The 19,230-nt window shown below is 35.1% G+C and overlaps 1 protein-coding gene and 1 pseudogene across 2 annotated transcripts in view; one reads left to right on the forward strand and one right to left on the reverse strand.

Annotated features, from left to right (window-relative positions):
• The window catches only part of RUNDC3B (RUN domain containing 3B), a 131,426-nt gene extending 114,548 nt beyond the window's left edge, over nt 1–16,878 (reverse strand). For both annotated transcript variants that reach the window (XM_011364123.2, XM_011364110.2), the window contains exon 1: nt 16,456–16,878. In XM_011364123.2, the coding sequence (XP_011362425.1) occupies nt 16,456–16,577 (122 nt within the window). In that variant the 5' untranslated portion in view covers nt 16,578–16,878. The remainder of the gene's footprint in view (nt 1–16,455) is intronic.
• On the forward strand, nt 2,121–2,239 carry LOC111743271 (annotated as a pseudogene).
• Nucleotides 16,879–19,230: the final 2,352 nt, after the last annotated feature.

Below are 19,230 nucleotides of genomic sequence, written 5' to 3' on the forward strand. Positions count from 1 at the left end.
AAGTGCTTATTTCATCGAAAGAGCTAGGTCAGAACTTAATAACCACCTGTAACAGCCTGATAAGATTTTAGTCACTATTGCCCTTCAGGAATAATACAAAATTACCTGACAAATGATCTACTTTGTAAAATGTAATGGAAAGAAAAGGCCATGGAAAGTAACATATTTTTATAGCATCCAGAACCATATGCAGATCAATCAGTAGTCAACGAAATGAGTCTTTTTTTGATCATGTTATCAGCAGACTGTATTTCATAGAAGCCATTATCTGCATGACAAAAATCTAATATGGTGAATCTCAGAGCATCAAATTACTTCTAACTCAACATTTGTCTAAAAACTAAAACACAAGTAAAGTCCAAATATTCCAAAGCATATCATTACACACAATTTCTAATGTTATTCCCAAGCATGAAGATATTTTAAAGGTAAAAAGCATTTTAAATAATTTCTATTATATAAAAGTTAATACTGAAGAAAAATAATGTTTTCCAGCTTTGTTTCATCATGTACAGCCTGCCTTTCTGCCAACACAAACCAAAATTTCAGAAGAAAATTAGTTCCTTAGAGTCCATGTTTCACTTTTAGCTAGCCAAGTCCTCCCACTCAACACTTCTCTAGAATTACATAGCTACCTCTATTATGCTAGAATGAGAATCTCTGCCTCCATAACATAGTAACTAGCTAAGATGTGCTATAAAAACCAAGTCTGTAAAAAGATTTTTAATACATCTAAAATATATCACACAGAAGCCGAGCTATTTCTTGGTAATGATGACATTAATATTAGTCATCTGTTTTTTGAAGAGGATTGACTTTAAAATAATGAAATGACAATTTGATGAATGTCTAAAAATATCAAATCAAGTCTAATAGCTTTTACATAAGAATTTTAAAAATAAAAAATTTACATAAAAGGGTCTTATAATTAAGTGTAGTTTTTAAACTGTCTGTGGCTTAAAAGATTCTCTTTCCCACCTTCAATGTCCAAAGAAAATTTTTGTTTAGTTTAGAAATAAGAACGATTGTGACTAAAACCTTCAAACCTAAGAAAGCATTAACTACTTCTTCCCTTTGCCAATATACCAAGAAAATAAGATGGTTACCAAAACTGTGTTAAAAAATTCTTCACTATATGCATATTAAATCAATTCCTTCCATGGTTCGTAGATTTCTAACATAATTGTAACTACAAATAATTAAAAAGCAAAAAAGTGACAGTCAAATATAAAATTACTTTGTTAAATTTCTACAGTATTGGAAAGAAACTATTTAAAAAGTGGAAACTCACCTTTAATATTTAAGAAACTTCATTAGTAATATACACATATATATTCATATATATACAGAGCAATTGAGTAGAAAAGAAATGTATTCCCATCTCTTTTCAACAAGCTTATATAATTTTAACCATTTATCAAATATACTTCAGAAAAAATAAATTTCACACAAAGCAGACTTTTTTTTATCTATACTATTATATCTCATTACATGGTAATGTATCTGAAGGTAACAAAAGTACATAAAAGGCATCTAAAATCATCACATTATAAAATTAAAAAGGGTTCAGAAAAATTAAAGTTAGTCATTCATAAAAAGAATAATAGTATAGAACATAAGTATCCAAATTCTGATAGAATTCCTTCCAATATTGCATACCAAATTTATAGGATTTCTTATATTATTACTGCTACTGATCTTCAGCAAACTTGCGAAGTAACTATCCTCTGCCATTAATATCCACCATCAACAATCAACAAGGAGATGGCTGCCAAGAGTTAAGATACAATCCACCCCAAATATAATGTAAAATTGTGACTATCAATGATAACGAGCACAGTAACCACACATCTGCTCATTGAAAGACATATCTTATATTTTATGCCAGAAACCACCCAAAATCTTTTAGAATAAGCAATGAGCCTTCTTTTATCAAGTTTTATGCAAGTTAAGAATTCCCAATCATCATGTGCATTTACTCCTTTATCTTTTAATAATTTTAATCTATTTTGCAATGAGAAAAAATACTTTTCACAGATCTTTTTAGCAGTAGTCTGTAAATTATTGTCCACAGGCCAAATTCAACAAGATGCCTGTTTCTATAAATAAAGAATTATTGGGTCTATGGCCATGCTACCCTGAACAAGCCCGATCCCGTCTGATCACGGAAGCTAAGCAGGGTTGGGCCTGGTAAGTACATGGATGGGAGACCATACAGGAAGACCAGGTGCTATAGGCATAAAAAATGAAAAAAATAATAAGGGATTGTCAGCTGACAAGGTCCCTGCAATCTGTGAGGTCAACCAAGGGTTGCCTCGCCTTAAAAAAAAAAAGAATTATTGAAATACAGAAAAAAAAAGTTCCCAACTATCTTCTCTAGAATTAGTACCCTGAAACTCAAGTTTCTCTCTTATCATAGTGATTATCATTTTTAAATTTTTTACTCAATGTAAAAATTAAAAGGAGAAAGAAACATTTTAATATATTTTCCTCATTTGTTCTGTCAAAATGTCTTTTTTAAAAAAATTGTTAATCTAGGTATCTTAAGGATGAAATACTATATTATTAACATCTTGTATTGTTATGTAAGCAGACTGATGACAGCAGTTTGCCCAACATGAAAAACAACACTGGAAACACTTTCTTTAAAAAAAAAAAAAAAAGAAGAAAAAAAGGACACAATTTTTAAAAAATCATGTAGCTAAAATTAGAAAACCATCGAACCAAGAAAAGTTCCCATTTTAAAATAGATTAACTCCATTGATCTCATATGAAAGAACTCTCACTTTAAATCAGGGGTCCCCAACCACCCAGGGCCACAGACCAATACCTGTCCATGGCCTGTTAGGAAACCAGGATGCACAGCAGGAGGTGAGCAGTGGGTGAGCAAGTGAAGCTTCGTCTGTATTTGCAGTTGCTCCCCAGCGCTAGCATCACCGTCTCAGCTCCACCTCAGATCATCAGACATTAGATTCTCATAGGAGCATGAACCCTATTGAGAACTGCGCACGTGAGGGGTCTAGGTTGCATTCTTCTTATGAGAATCTAACGGCCTGATGATCTGCAGTGATGCTAGTGCTGGGGAGATCGCATATGATGGTGGCCTTAAAAGTATGTTTGAGACAACTTCAAATCTCCATTTATTCTAGATTAAAGTCAAGGCAGAATATCCTGAGATTGCCACAAAAGCCTGAAAAGTCTGCTTCCATTTCTAACATCCTATCTTTGTGAAGCAGGGTTTTCTGCCATGACTGCAACCAAAACAAAATCATGGAGTAGAATGGACATAAGCAACACACTTTGTGTGTCACTGTTTCCCATCATGCCCAGATGGGACTATCTAATTGCAGGAAAACAAGCTCAGGGCTCCCACTGATTCTGTATTATGATGAGTTGTATAATTATTTCATTATATATTACAATGTAATAATAATAGAATAAAACGCACAACAAATGTAATGCACTTGAATCATCCTGAAACCACCCCCCACCACCTGGTCCATGGAAAAACTGTCTTCCACGAAACCTGTCCCTGGTGCCAAAAAAGTTGGGGACCACCAATTTAAATCATTTCAATAAAGAATACTTTAACCACACATTGGATTACATATCCCTTTGGAATCCAATTGTTCTTTATCCAATGACATATGAAAATATTCAAGTAACGTATTTTAACATAGTTAATCTAATAAACTAGATATTCAAGGCAGCAGCATACAACAGAACAATGCTTTGACATTAGAAGGCCCTGAATTCACACCTGGTTCTGCTATTATCCATTCCTTGTCAAAACATTTAACCTCTCTCAATCTCGGTTTACTAAATAATCAATTATCTTATTATTGTGAAGATTAAAGAAGCTTGCATATATAAAACATTTAACATAGCATTAGCTAGTACAAAAATTACTACGTTAGCATACATTCTCTTTCTTTTTAGAACAGCATCATTACACTTAACATCTAAGCATAGAGAGAGAGGGGCAGGAATTTCCAGTGCCTGAATGTAATACAGTGATCATTAATACCAGAAATGCTAAGAAAATGAAGGTTCTATGTTTCTGATTCTGAGACTCAAATACAACATATATACACACACACACGCACATATGCATGTTTGCACACACACAAACATAAACAAACTAGACCCAGTTGACCTATCATAGACACTCAAGGCAGCATAGCATAACAGAGAAAGCATAGATTTTGAAACCAAATGTATTTGGGTCTGAATTCTGACAATGTTACTCTTAACTATAAAATAAATCTGATTTAAATGAAAATTGTTTTAATTAAAATTTTCATCGTAAGTCATAAACACTCAATTCAATATTTTTCCTCCAAAAAGTATATTCTCCATGCATTAAAGAAATTACATTAATTTCAAAATCAAATGTTAAATTTAAATATTTGGGGGATATTTATTATCCTATCCTCTTCTAAAGGCACTCACCATAACTGAAGAAAATGGATAATGTCATTTTATTTAGTGTAAACCACAAAATGTGTGCATTATATACGTTTCCTATCTTTTATAAAATATTTTCAAAACAGCATGCATTTTAGAAATTTTACCTATTTCTTATGAAATATTTTTTATAAAATAAAAAATTAGATTGCTTTGGGAAGTTAAATGTCAAAAAACATATTTGTTAATTTAGTTCAGCCTTCACCCCTTTTTTTTAATTAAAACACTGGAAGAGATGAATTTTTTTTCATTTCTATAGTAAATTTTAATTAGAATAACTCCATTCAGTAGTCATGCATTCTACTGCTGAAGCTATTAGAAGTTAAAACTCTAGTATCATTAGAGATTGGTCATTAAGGTGACTTTTTAAAAACAAGTGAGGATGGTTCTTTAATTCAATCTTCCACCTCATTCTGGAAATGTCCACTGCTATTATTCTTCACTAGTAAGAGAGAATTACCCCATTTGTTTAACATGCCTGCTATGCACTAGAATCTGGGAATAAACTAGATACTGAGTGAACTATAATTCCTGTACTTTAGAAATTCACATTTTGGTAGAAGACAAAAAAATAATAATTACATTATAGCATTACAGCATAATGAATGTTAGATTTACCCATTCCAAAAAAGCCCTGAGAAGAGTTTACTTATATAGTACAATAAACTGGCTGCATAAATTAAAACTGGGATGGAAGATAAAAAAATGTGGCAACAGACTTCCACTTCTAGGTAGGATGGAGTAAAAAAGTAGACCAGTGCTCCAAGAGTACAACTATAAAAACATACAGAACTTGTATGTTTGAAGGCTGAAGAAGTTATCGAAACACTAAGAATTAGAGAGGCTAAGACCCCAGAGAAAGGGTAAGCTCAAAAAAATGAGTTGACTGCTACAGCTGCTTTTATTCAGGAGTGTCTGCCAATCTTGAGTGCTGGCAGGTTCTGGCTCCCTCAGAAGTCTGCTAGTGGGGGACAGAAAAAACAAGAAAGCTTTTGAAAGAAATCTGGGAAGTCCTCAAACACAGCACGATTTTCTCTTTATCAGGAGATTAAAATCTGATCAGAAAGCCTCTGAAAAACAGAATAAAGCATTTGGTAGTTTCAGAAGATAAATAATAGTTCAGGGTTACCAGAGAAAGGGTGCTGGAGAATATGCCAAATCTAGGTTGAAAATTCTGGAGAGCCAGGGGCAAACTGAAAACTAAGATTTACCAGGGTTGAAATCCAGCCTGGATTCAGCACAATCCCTGACTAAATGAAGGTAATCAGCCACCATTCTTTCAGAAGAAGATAACATTAGTAAAGGAAAGTGAGCACTAACTTGTACTACGGGCCATGGAAGTTAGTATGCTCTTGGGCATGTTTATCTCAAATTGGGTGGTGTAGTCCATCCATTTCCTCCACATTGTGGTCTCTTTCTGCTATATATTATGTTCTGATGAATACTTATGAAACCAAAAGAACAACAAAAGTGCTAAAGAAAAATTTAATACATATAATCTGGCATTCAATAAATAAAATTCTAAACATGCCAAAAGATAAGACTATATAACAAAAAGAGAGTGAGAAGAGAAGGAAAACAGGCAATAAAAACAGGTATAAAGATGACCTAAATATTCTAGATCAATGATGAGAACTTTAAAATAACTGATATCTTCAAGAAAATAGAGAAAAAGATGGATTATAGATGAAAAGATAGGTGTTTTTATCAGAGAATTAGTGCCTATTAAAAAGAATCAAATAGAAATTCTAGAACTATCTGAAATTAAAAACTCATTTAATGGGATAAACAGTAGATGAGAAACAGAAGACATGGTTAATGACCAGAAAGAAGAGTTCGTAGAAAATATATAAAATGAAGCATAGAAAGAAAAAAAGAAAAAAAATACAAAAAGGAATGAGTTAAGTGGGATTTGATAAAGTTTAACATACATATAATTGGAATGTAAGAAAACAGCATTCTAAATTTTTCCAAAACTGATGGAAGAGCAGTGAAAAGGGTAAATATGTGGGGAAATACAAATGTGTATTGCCTTAATATCAAGAGTAAAATACAATAATTAAATAATCTTGCAGAATTTAAAATACATGTAGATTTTAAAAGTATGTCTTAGGATGTGGGTGAATAAATGGTTCTAACATTACCAGAAAAGCAGTAAAAGTTAAATTACATTAGACTTTAATAAATCAAGGGTAACTGCCAAAAAGATAGAAATAAAAATAAAAAACACAAAAGAAAAAGAACATATGACTAACGAGTTTATAGAGAGAAAAACTGAAATAGTGGAACAAATGGAATAGAAAAATACTGATAATATAAGAAAGCAAGAAAAGAAAAAAGTGAACACAAAGTAAACAGTAAAATGGTAGCTATAAATACAAATATAGTAACATTAAATATAAATGGGCTAAATATTTTACATAAAAAGCTAGATAAAATGCAAAATTCAATTCTATCCTGCCAAGAAACACTTTAAATATAAGGACCCGGAAAGAGTGAAAGTTAAAAACAGAAAAAGATGCATCATACAAACACTAAAAGAAAGCAGTTTTAACTAGTATATTAACAGCAGACAAAAAATAAACTTTAAGACAGTAATAGTATTATTAAAGGATATTACACGATAACAAAGGAATCAAACCACTAGGAAGAGACCACAAATGCTAAATCTGCACACATCTAGTAACAGAGCAACGAAATATTTACAGCAAAAAAAAAAAAAAAAAGACAACTAAAAGGAGAAATAGACAAATCTACATTCATAGACATAGACTAACACATCTCTCTCAACACCAGATGGACGAAGCATACAAAAACTTAGTAAGAATACAGAAGATATGAACAATATAATTAACATACTGGATCTAATTGGCATATTAGAAGATGCAATCAACAGTGAGACTATATATTATTTTCAAATGCACGTCAAGTATTTATCAAAATTAACTATATGCTACTTCACATAGCAAGCATAAACAAAATTTCAAATGTTTAAAGTCTCAGAATAAGTTCTCTACACAGTGGAATTAAGTTAGAATGCAATAACTAAAACCAGAAAATTCTCAACTATTTGAAAGTTAAACAATATCTTTATAAATAACCCACGAGTCAAAGAAGAAATCCCAACAAAAATAAGAAAACATTTAAGACTAATAATGAAGATACAACATTTAAAATGTTTGCTATCTCAAAACTGTTTCAAATAAGGGAATCTGTAGCCTTAAAATGCATATATTAGAAAAGAAGGCTGAAAAACAATGATCTAAACTCCCTTCTCAAGAAATTAGATAAAAGAACAAGAACTGAAAGTGACAGAAGAAAATAATAAATACAAAGAGAAATCAATGAATTAAGAAACAAATGTACAATAGAGAAAATTTACAAAGTCAAGGTTGGTTCTTTAAAAAGATTTAATAACATTCGTAAACTCCTAGAAAGAAAAAAAATGGGAAAACAGAGACTACCAACATCGGGAGAGGAAAAAAAATGGAAAATGACTACAGATTTTTTTTAATCAATAAAAAGCATAAGAGAATATAAAGAAAATTTTTAAGATTAATTTTTTATTAAAGTATAATTGACATACAACACCACATTAGTTTAAGGTGTACAACATAGTGATTCAACATTTACATAACCTTATGATGTGATACCTAAGTCTAGTAACCATCTGTCACCATACAAAGTTATTATGATATTGAGTATATTCCCTGTGCTGTACACTACATCCCTGTGACTTACTTATTTTATAGCTGAAAATTTGTATCTCTAATTCTCCTTCATTTTTTCACCAATGTAAATGAAATGGGTGCATTCCTTGAAGAACTTGCAGAAACTGATACAAAGAGAAACACGGAGCCTGAATTGTTCAGTGCCTATTAAATAAATTAAAACTGTTACTAAAAGACTTCCTACAAAGACAAATTGCAGTTTAGATTTCTTCCCTGGTGAACATTTCTAAAAGTTTAAGAAAGAAATAATATTAATCTTACACAAACTGTTCTACAGAACATAAAAAAAGAACATTTCCCAACCTGTTTTATGAGGTCAAATAATCTTTTTTTCCCTCCCACGGTCAGATATTCTTAATGACAAAACTAATTAAGGACACTATTAGAAAGAACAATTACAGACCACTATCTTCCATGAACAGATATGCAAAAATCCCAAAGACAATATTAACTCATCGAATGCAGATATGTAAAAACAATAATACAGCACAACTGTTTTTTATTCCAGAGCAGTTTAGCATTCAAAAGCCATTCAATATAATTCACTAAACAGAAAAAAAGGGAGAGAAGTCCTATGTTCATCCTGAAAGACAGAAAAAGTATTTGATAATACAGTATTCACTCTCCACATATAAAAATTCTCCACAATCTAGAAGTAGAAGGGAACTAAGAAAAATCTACTGCAAACATCCTACTTAGTGGTAAAATTGTTAATGCTTTCTGCAATACTGCTGTCCTAGCCAGTGCAGTAAGACAAGAAAGAAAAGGCATAAAGTTTGAAAAAGAAATAAAAGCAGATGACATGACAGTGTACTCAGAATGTTAAAAAAAAAATCTGAAAAAAAATCTGTTAGAATTAGTAAGTAAATATGGTAAAATTACAAGATTACAAAACTAATATTTTAAAAGATCAATTTTATGTCTATATCAGCAAAAAAAACCCAAGAAAATAAAAAATTAAAAAATCTGTTACAAAAATATAAAATTATCAAATATGGAAGAATAAGTCAAAATGATATATATTCAAAACTATAAAACTTGTTAAGAAAAATTTCAGAATAGTTAAATACACAATGGGATATATTATGTTCATAGGTTGCATATAAGTCTTAATATTGTAAAGATGACAGTTTCCCAAAAGTAACCGATTCAGTGCAATCTTAATAAAAATTCTAGATTTTTAATGGAAATTGATAAGGTGATTCTAAAATTTAGTTTGCAAAGGCCAAAAACAGCCAAGACATCTCGAATAAAGGTAGAGAACTTATATTACCAAACATCAAGACTTATTATACACTTATTAAGCCAGTATGATATTAGCTCTAAGATAGACATATAGACTAAGGGAAAAAAAGAGAGTTCAAAAGCAAACACACAAATGATCCAGTAATCTGACTTATAAATGTGACATCTGAGTATAGTGAGGAGAGCATGGTTTTGTTAATAAACAGCACTAGATCAACTGATTTTCCTAAAGGAAAGTATTAAATCTTGATCTCTATACCTCACAGCATTAACAAAAATAAACTGCAGGTGAGTTGTTGATATAAATGTAAAAAAATTAAAACAATAAAATTTTTAGGAGAAAACAGAAAAATATATTCATTACTTTGGAGTAGACTGGTTTCTTAAGCAGGTCACAATAAGCACTAATTATGAAGGAAATTTATGGACTACTTTACAATTACAAACTTCTATTCATCAACCATACTATACAGAGAATGAAAAATCAAGCCACTAAATGGGAGAATATATTTGCATCACATATCTCCATTGTACTCAGAATGTTAAAAAAAATCTGAAAAAAATGTGCAAAAGAATGTACACAAAATGTACAAAAACTACACATCAAACAAACAAGAAGTCAGAGAGCTCAGTTGATAAATGATTTGAATTGGCACTTCACAAAAAAGCATATCCAAATGACCTATATAGACTTTTGGAAAGATGCTTAACTTCATTAGACATCAGGAAAAACCACCATGTGACCCCCCAGCAAACACACCAGAATGGCTAAAATGAAAGACAGAAAAATTTAAAATATTAGTGAAGATGTAGAGCGACTGGAACTCATACATTGTTCACTAGTACATAAACTGAACAAGTCCTTTGGAAAACTGTCTGAAGCTGAATATATGCATGCCACATGACTCAGTAAGCCCACTCCTAGGTATATACTTGACAGAAATATGTACATATATTCACCAAAATACATATTCATGAATATTCGATTAGCAATAATTGAAAAGTGAAAATAACTCAAATGTCCATCAGGTAGAATGGATAAATAGTGGATAATGGATAAATTCATACAGTGGAAAAATACACAGCAGTGAAAATAAACTACAGCTACGTGAAACAAAAAGGATGAATTTTATAAACATAACTGTGAGCAAAATAAGCTAAACTGAAAAGGGTGCATACTGTATTATTCCATAAATTCAAAAAGAGGCAAAACCAAACCATAGTTGAAAGCTAGGATAATGGTTACCCTTAACGGAGGTAGTAATTGGAAAAAAATAAAGGAAGAGGTTTCTAGGGATTTGGGTAACATTCATGATGATGATGAGGATCATGATGATGATTACATCCTAAGGATTTATGATCTTAAAACTGGAATTTTATACCTTTCGACCGTCACCCTTTCATCCATTCCACACACCTCACCCCACCTCTGGCAACCACCAATCTGTTCTGTTTCCATGAGTTAGTTTATTTTTAGATTCCACATATAAGTGAGATCATACAGCATTTGTCTTTCTATGACTTATTTCGCTTAGCATATGATGCTATGTCCATCGATGTGACAAATGGCAGGATTTCCTTCTTTTTTTTATGGATGAATAATATTTCATTGTGTATATAACCACATTTTCTTTACTCATTTATCCACCGATGGACACATAGGTTGTTTCCCTGGCTTGGCTATTGTAAAAAATGCTGCAATAAACGTGGAGGTGCAGATGTCTTTTTGAGACAGTTATTTCCTTTCTTTGGGTAATGTTCTTTTTCTTGACTTGGTGCTAATTACAATATTGTTTCCTCTTTGCAAAAAAAATCACTAAACTGTACATTTATGCTATGTGCACTTTTCTATACGCATAAGTCAATTAAAATTTATATTAAAAATGGGAGCAGAGTGTTGTTAGGAATACAGCTAAATATGCTACTATGATGATCTATATATGTTTTACAAGTTAGCCACGGATTTAACACTAAGATTTCTAACAGCCATATGAGATAAAGTTGTCAGTTACACATTCATTTGAGTCCAGCAGATATAAATAAATCAATTGCCTAGAGATACAGTTCTTGGCACTAAAATAAGACAGATATTTCTCATAGAAATCTCCACAAAAAGAAGATACTTTTTGACATAATAAACAATGTTCTTGACAACAGCTTCAAGAAGACTCTCTGTGATTGCTTCTTCTGATGAAACCTTACCAATGCACAATTGGACAAAAGCAACTGGGGACAGGAGAGTGTGACGCAATGCTATTTACATCTGTAGCTGCTCTCTGATGATCTGGTCTGACCCAGACATATATTTTATAAGCCTGTAGACTGAATGCAAGAGTGAATAAGCTTCACATATTGCTCCTTGAATATCTCTCGACTGAGCTTCTGACATTTATCCATCAGCAGTGAAGTTAAAATAATATGCTCTAGTAAATGTGTGGAGACAGTTATTCTCTTTTGTCAGCTGAAGATGAACCCAGTTTAGCCAGGGGATGGAGATAATGATTTTCTGTGAATGCTGATCTACCTAGGATCAGTAGCTGAAAAGATGATCAATTCTACCTCCACTGTGAGCACCTACTATCAGAACTCTAAGAAGCCTTAGAAATACTGAACCTACTCCAAAGCAACGTAACTAATGTTGATCAAACTCTCAACCCAAAGTTCTACTACATCGAGCATGACTAAAAGAACTTTAGCTAAAAACATAATTTACTGTATCCAAGATATGAACAGTTTTACGAGGCATACTAAAGCAAATTAACAACAACAATAACAACAAAAACTAATGAATTTAAAGTTATTTAAATGATTCTATCACTGGTAATATTCAGTAACATATCACCTATCTGCATTTCACTCACCAATTTCAAGCATAGAAAAAGACTTTTCTCTGATTATCAGTAACCAGAATGTGAAGAAGTTCAGAGTGCTGAAGCTCAGATACTTAACTCAGGCCCCAGGGTGCTTTTATTTTTTAACACATTATAAATGATCTACTTTCATAGTTCACAACCAATTATAATGAGCAAATCAGGATGGGAAGCTTCTAGAAATAGGCAGAGTTGTAAGAAATAACAGCTAACTTGGTAGAAAGAGACAGCAAATGCAAAAGCAAATGAAGAACTCCAAAAAATACTTTGGGGCCAAGTTGCAAAAAGCTCCATGTATCTCAAAAGCCTACAATGGAAGTCACTGCATAGGGCATACTCATAGAAACAGATCATAAAGTCATCAACGAGGATTATATTATGCTATGCAGAGACTTTTTATAGAAGATAGGAAAATGCGGAATCTTTTTTTTTTTTTTTTAAGCAATTCAGCCAAAATGTTTAAAGTATTATTGTTTATTGTGGTTTAAATCTGAACACTTAAATTATAAGCGTCAGTTATACAGAAGACAGAGGTCCACTATAAATCCTGAGTAAAGCACTACAGTTGATGGGGAGAATTTTAAGCTTAACTCAAATATTTGTTACATGGAAAACATAAGCATCTCACTCCCTACGACACTGGAAAAATGAGGTGTTACTGTTATTTGAAATAACATTCAAGTTATGAAATACTTTTGACCTATAGGAAACAAAGATCTATGTACGTTATTAAAAGTACTTTATTTTGAAAATCATCATTTGTCTCCACTTTGCTTAGCTCATCTCACTATCTCCTAAGTCGCTCATTCATCCTCTAGCCACAAGACAGGATAATAATGATTTTGTGTGGGAGTTTCTCATAAAGTATTGCTTTAAGAGTTTAACAAATGTTACTTTTAAATCTGTTCATGCATATACACTTAAACATGTATATTTTAATACTTTTCTCTTAAAACAATGTTAAGCCATAGAAAGATAATTTAGATTTTAATTCTCTTTGTCAACAGAACTAAAATCAAAGGAATATGTAAGCTTTTCAATAACCCATGAAGCTTAAAAATGACAGGGGAAAAAAAAAACTAATACCTGATTTCCTATGGATGAAAAATGCAGGTTTAAAAAAAAAGCCTGAAGGATTTTAACAACTTAATTTTTCAAAGTTCTAAATGGTAGAGAATATGCAGGAAATATACTAGTTGGTGCACAGAACCAAAGTCAGTCTGAGTATTCTGAAATTAAGTGTGGAATATTTAGAGACCTCAAACGACCTACTTTCCTCTACAATCTGTGAAAAATAAGAGAAAACAGTACTTATTTGGTATCGTCCAAGTGTTCTGAGTCTACAGTATATAAATGCTCACTGAAAAAAAAAACCTGATGAAATAATTACATACACAATCATAATGAACTGAAATCCAACTCAATTCAATTCCTGACTATCCTAACCAATCTACTTCCAAAGTTCGACTATAGCATATTGCTCTTTTATGTTTTTAAACCTAAAGAACTGGGTAGCTATATAAGATTTTAAATTTAAACTGAGAGTATACTGTATATAACAGACACAGTAGAATGAATGTGGCAGGGGGGAGATTATTTTGTTTTGGTTTTGTAAACTGTTCAATTTTTTAAGACCATTAGTAAAGAATCACAAAATAGAAGGCATAGTTCAAAACGTTTTTGTTTACAGAAAAAAATGCACATGTCTCATCTAGCTACCATTAAACATATGTCTACCACTATCCTGTTCATATTTAGAGACATTCAAAACTAAATATGAACACATTTGCTTGAAGACTATTACCAGTTTTAGAGCTGTTATTGAGGGATACCAATGATCTAGTCCAAGGTTATTTTACAGATGAGAAAACTGGAGAATGGGAAGGTTGCATGGCTTGTTAAAGGACATGCAACTATTTAATGACAAAGTAAACTTAGAACTCAATTATATGTCCACTAAACCTACTTCTTCCCAATATAAATATCAAACCACCTCTAATTTGATATGTAAAAATTTTTAAATGAATTCGTTAAGAGAACTGGGTGAAATATCCAGGGTTGGTAACTTTAAAAGGCAGAGAAAAGCAACAGAAATGCATAAATATTGATTTGTTCATTTTGCTGAATTTGAGGTGGGCCTACTTAAAACAGCCAAATGGCCTACAATGACTTTTTCCTAAAAGTAAAAGCCTTTTAGACAATGTCCATCAAATAGATCCTATTACTAGACATGGATGATAATTTATAAGCACTATCAACTATTTGAACATCAATAACAGCCTTGGTAATATTATCCACATAAATAAATACACAAGTAGAAATCTAAGCCAAAAACTGAAATTTATTTTAGCTACAATACTAAATTTATGTGTAATCAGTAACTAAAGTCAGTACTTATATTCATTTCACAGTCGAAAATAATTTCGCAAATAAAAAATACAGCTAACCCAGACAGCTGTCCACACAAATCACTGTGATGTGACTGATATTTCTTAAACATAACTCAAAATGTAACTTGAATTTAGGATGAGAAACAAGTACCTTTCTTCTCCTGAACTGCCTGTGAAGAGAGAGCAAATGAATGTTAAATGATATAAAACCAGTCATGACCAAAATAGAGAAGCAAAAGGAACAGTACTGACCACTGAATTTATTCATTCGATAAATATTTACTGTGTGTCAGGTGCTACAGTAGAGAGTAAGAATTTTAAAAAGACTGAGCATAAAGCAGACAAGGTTACTGCCCTGTGAAGTTTAACTCTGATGAACCTTTTTATGAAACACATTAACCCCCAAGAAAGCGCTGCATATGTTGCAGTTTGCTTGAGACCATCCTCTTTTTAAAAATTTTCTTTTTAATATTTTAAAATAAAGGTAAGAATATTAATCTTGCTTATTGATCTGTTACCTAACTTAAAAAAAAGATTTGCCTAGATTAAAAAATTTTAATACAGCCTATCTTCCTCAAAAGTTTGCACCTTAGACTGCACAAGTTGTAAACTGAACAGATTTCATATAATTTTACTGTTTATAACTCCAAGAGCCATAACAGTCAGTGAGGCAGGTCTTCCTGATAGGTATGTAAACATCTGTAGTAGTCAAAGTTAAAAAAAAAAAAAAGTCAAAGTTATTGAAAATATGTCCTAGTATAAATATCTGTAGTCTGCTTCGGATACTAAAAACATTTTTACACAAAGAAAAAAATACACAGATATAAACTGCAAAAGAGGAAACGGTTTCATCATTCTCTGATTCTCAGAAGATTATCAATGTGGGGTTTGATTGAACAGAGTATGGTCATTTTTAAAAAACTTAAATAAGTTCCTAAGACGTGGATGGCTAGGACTTCAATTTTTTTTTAATACTCAGAAATAAGACTTAAAGAAAATATGTCGGCATGTTAAAAATGTTATTTTTTAATACGAGGCTTATAGACAGTAACCATTCCTTTTATGTTTCTATATTTTCTAGAATAAAGGAATACATTTATAATTGGAAAACATTTAAGAGAAGGCAGACCTTGGAATAAATCATTGAAACGAAGACTAGGTACCCTCCACAGTCCCACTCTTATAACTGCAGAAACAGCACCAGCACTGCAATATAAAGTGGAAAGAAAACGCGCGCGCGCACGTCTGGCACATAGTAGGCACTCCATATTTCTGGTATGGAATGACTGAATATATATGTAAACACGCCAAAACAAAAACGGAATGCACTCTGATTTTGAGAGAACACAGTAAACAATCACAGTAACGACTACTTTACCAAAAGCTGGCTGACAGCTAAACGTGCACTAAATGAAAGAGCTCTTCCTCCCTGCCCTCCTCTTTTACTGTGACACTAGATTGCACATCCACAACAAATCCGCCCCCCACCTTCCCCCGCTCGAAGCCCTACCCTCCGCTGCTCCAGCACTGGAACTGACGGAAAGTCTGGGGACTCGGCAGCGCGCAGACCTGAGCCCCCTTCAGGGCGCTCCCGCCCGCGGACACACCCGGCGCGGAGAGGCCGGGGCGCAGACTGCTGCCGCCGGTCTCCGGGACCACTTGGGGCTCGCGCGCTAGCCCAAAGCCCACAGCCCGCGAAGCGGGCGGCCCCCCTCCCTCATCCCGAGCCGCGGGTCGCGGGCCGCGCCGTACCTGCACACGGTGATCAGGTTCCGCCTCTCTACCGCAGCATTGCGGGCGCTCAGGCTCTTCTTGCCGCCGCCACCACCTGCGCCGCGGCTCCCGCTCAGGCCCCCCAGGCTCCGGGAGGCCATGGCGGGCCGTTCCCCGCGCCTCTTTTGTCTTGTGCGACCCTGCCCCTCCCCCCCACGCCTGCTTATCTGGCTCTCCGTATGCGACCGTAGGGGCGCAGGAGGGTCGTAGGGAAGGCGCGGGAACTGAGGGAGGGTGTGGAAAACGGCGGGGGGACTCACACTAGGGACTGACGGCTAGCGCTCCGCACCCGAGCTCCACAGACACACACACACACACACACACACTCACGCGCGCACAAGCACGCACCCCGCGCCCTCGCGCGCGCCGCCAACCGCCGAGCGGCGCGTGGGGGTAGGCGTCGGGCGCCCCGCTACTTCCCGCGGGACCTCGGCTGACAGCGCGCGCGCGCGCGCGCCCGCGACCCCACAAGCCAAATGAGCCGCACTCCGCTTCTACTCGCCTCTCAGCCCCCGCCGCCGCGGTGTGGCCAAGGGCCTCGCGCGCGCATCCCTGCCGTCCCTGCACCTATCAGGCCAAAGCGGCTCCACCTGGAGCCAATCGCGGGGTGCAGGGGGCGGGTCCTGCCGCGTGGATCTTTAAAACGACGTCCTTGAGCACCGCCCCAGAGCGTGGGCAGCTGTCAAGATACCGGGCTCGCGCTCGCCGCCGGCTTGCGGCTGATAGTCTGCACGCAGGGGAGTCCTGCCGCTGTTTGCAAGGGGATTGTGGGATGCAGGGCCCTGGAGCTCCCCGAGGGGATTACTGACCCTTGCCTAGAGCCCTGATTTAATGTCTAGGATCTCTAGTTTGAACCGCAGATCATTGATTGTCTTGGTAGCCGACACCCAAATTCTGTGGCATCAGTAGCTACGGCACCGAGTGAAGCAGCGCAGGCCCCCGCACCCGACACAGGGCTTGACTCCTAGGAGGAGAGCGGGGTTCTTTTTGTCCTAACGTTCTCCCCTGGCGGGATAAATATTGACAAATAACCCAAGGAGATGCATTGCCAGTAGAACATCCCTCTTGGGCCGTCTGGTGGTAGGATTTCTTGACTAGCTTACCCTAGTCTTCAGCACGGCCTGCAGCAGGAACTGACCGCCCACGTAAGAATGAGCGCGGTGAGTGTACAGTCTTCTCCCTGTGCCCTTCTACCGTCCTGGGCCGTGACGCAGGAATTGGAGAGGGATAGGTTTGGGGAACATTAAAGGCAGTTCGGCCTTGGCCAGGCAGGGCTGCTCCCAGGCCAGGCCAGGAGTGACGCCATCGTGGCGTGTGTTCGGAAACTAGCGCCCACTTTCAAGAGCTTCTCTACCGCCCCAGCCTTACTAGCAGGACGGTTCTGACTTCTGCCCTGCGTTCAGTGGCACTCACCTAAATCGGCCAGTTCACTCCTGCATTAATATGCCCAGGTTTTAGAATGAAATCTTTAATGACTACTATCCCTGTGGTGCCTACCTAGCACGGTGCTGTGCATAGAACAGGTTCTCAATTAATATTCATTAAATTAACTCGAAGCCACATTTGGCATTATTTTACTGAAATTTTAGTTTTGATGCTCCAAAATCCATATAACTGCCACCTCTAGTTTTGAAGTTTCTATCAAAGAATGTTATGGAATATATAGGTTAGGTATCTCCATATGTGTGTGTGTGTGTGTGTGTGTGTGTGTGTGTGTGTGTGTGTGTGTGTTGTACAAAGTACTACAGGTTAGAGATTCTATGTTGAATGCTTTTAAAACATAAGTTTTGTATAATAAAACTGTAGATTACTAATTTCTGAGGTTGTAAAAAAATGTTAAATTTCTGTTTAAAATCATCGGGGCAAAGGCTGAGCCTTTTCAGCCTTTAAGTCTAATCACAGTAGAATAAAAATCTGGGGAAAAGAATATTCATCTTAACTAATTTACTACAATAAATATTCACATATTAAAATTAAAAGGAAACAATATAGACAGAATTTAAACTTTATCATTCGCTAATAAAAGCAGAATCGTTTTTTAGGTCAGTGCACTTGTTCCCAAACATTTCTTTTCTTCTCTATGGTGACATAGAGGCTCGTAAGGAGGATCATCCCCCTAGCAGGTCCCACTTGTCTCTTTGCTAGCCCAAAAGTTTGAATTTAGAAGTAGCTACCAGGAAACATGCACTGGCTATGCAGGCAGTTTCAGCAAAATATTTGTACTGGCAATGACAAATACTACTCAAATTGAAATTGTTGTTGTTTAAACAGATTAAAACTGTGGAAAGCCGTCAATTATCAAGAAAATTCCTAAACCCCCAGGCTGGTTTGTCTTGGGTGAGGGAGAGAACACACATGTCTGAAACACTTATCAAGAAGACAAAACCAAATGGTCATGTCAAGTGGAGAAATGTGAGGTGTAATTATTCTCGAAATTAACTTTCTAGCCTTAAATACAGTTTCATGTTATTTGTACTATGAATTTATACTTATGACTGAAGACTTAATAAAACTCCATCTTAGATGATTAGATAATGTTATTTTTCAAATGCTACTTTTAGAAGGACATTGGTACTTGCTGAACAAGATTTTGCCTTAAAACAAGCAATTTTTTGTATGTACAGTATGTCATTAAACTGCCACATGGGGGCCTTATTTAATAAAGCTTTTTCTTAATTATCCTGAGCAATATGTCCTGGGTCTCATTCTTTCTCTAGATTACTAATCTGCAGATAATTAATTATATCTAGTACG

This window comes from Pteropus vampyrus, unplaced genomic scaffold, assembly GCF_000151845.1.
Source record: "Pteropus vampyrus isolate Shadow unplaced genomic scaffold, Pvam_2.0 Scaffold4, whole genome shotgun sequence".
NCBI lineage: Eukaryota > Metazoa > Chordata > Mammalia > Chiroptera > Pteropodidae > Pteropus > Pteropus vampyrus.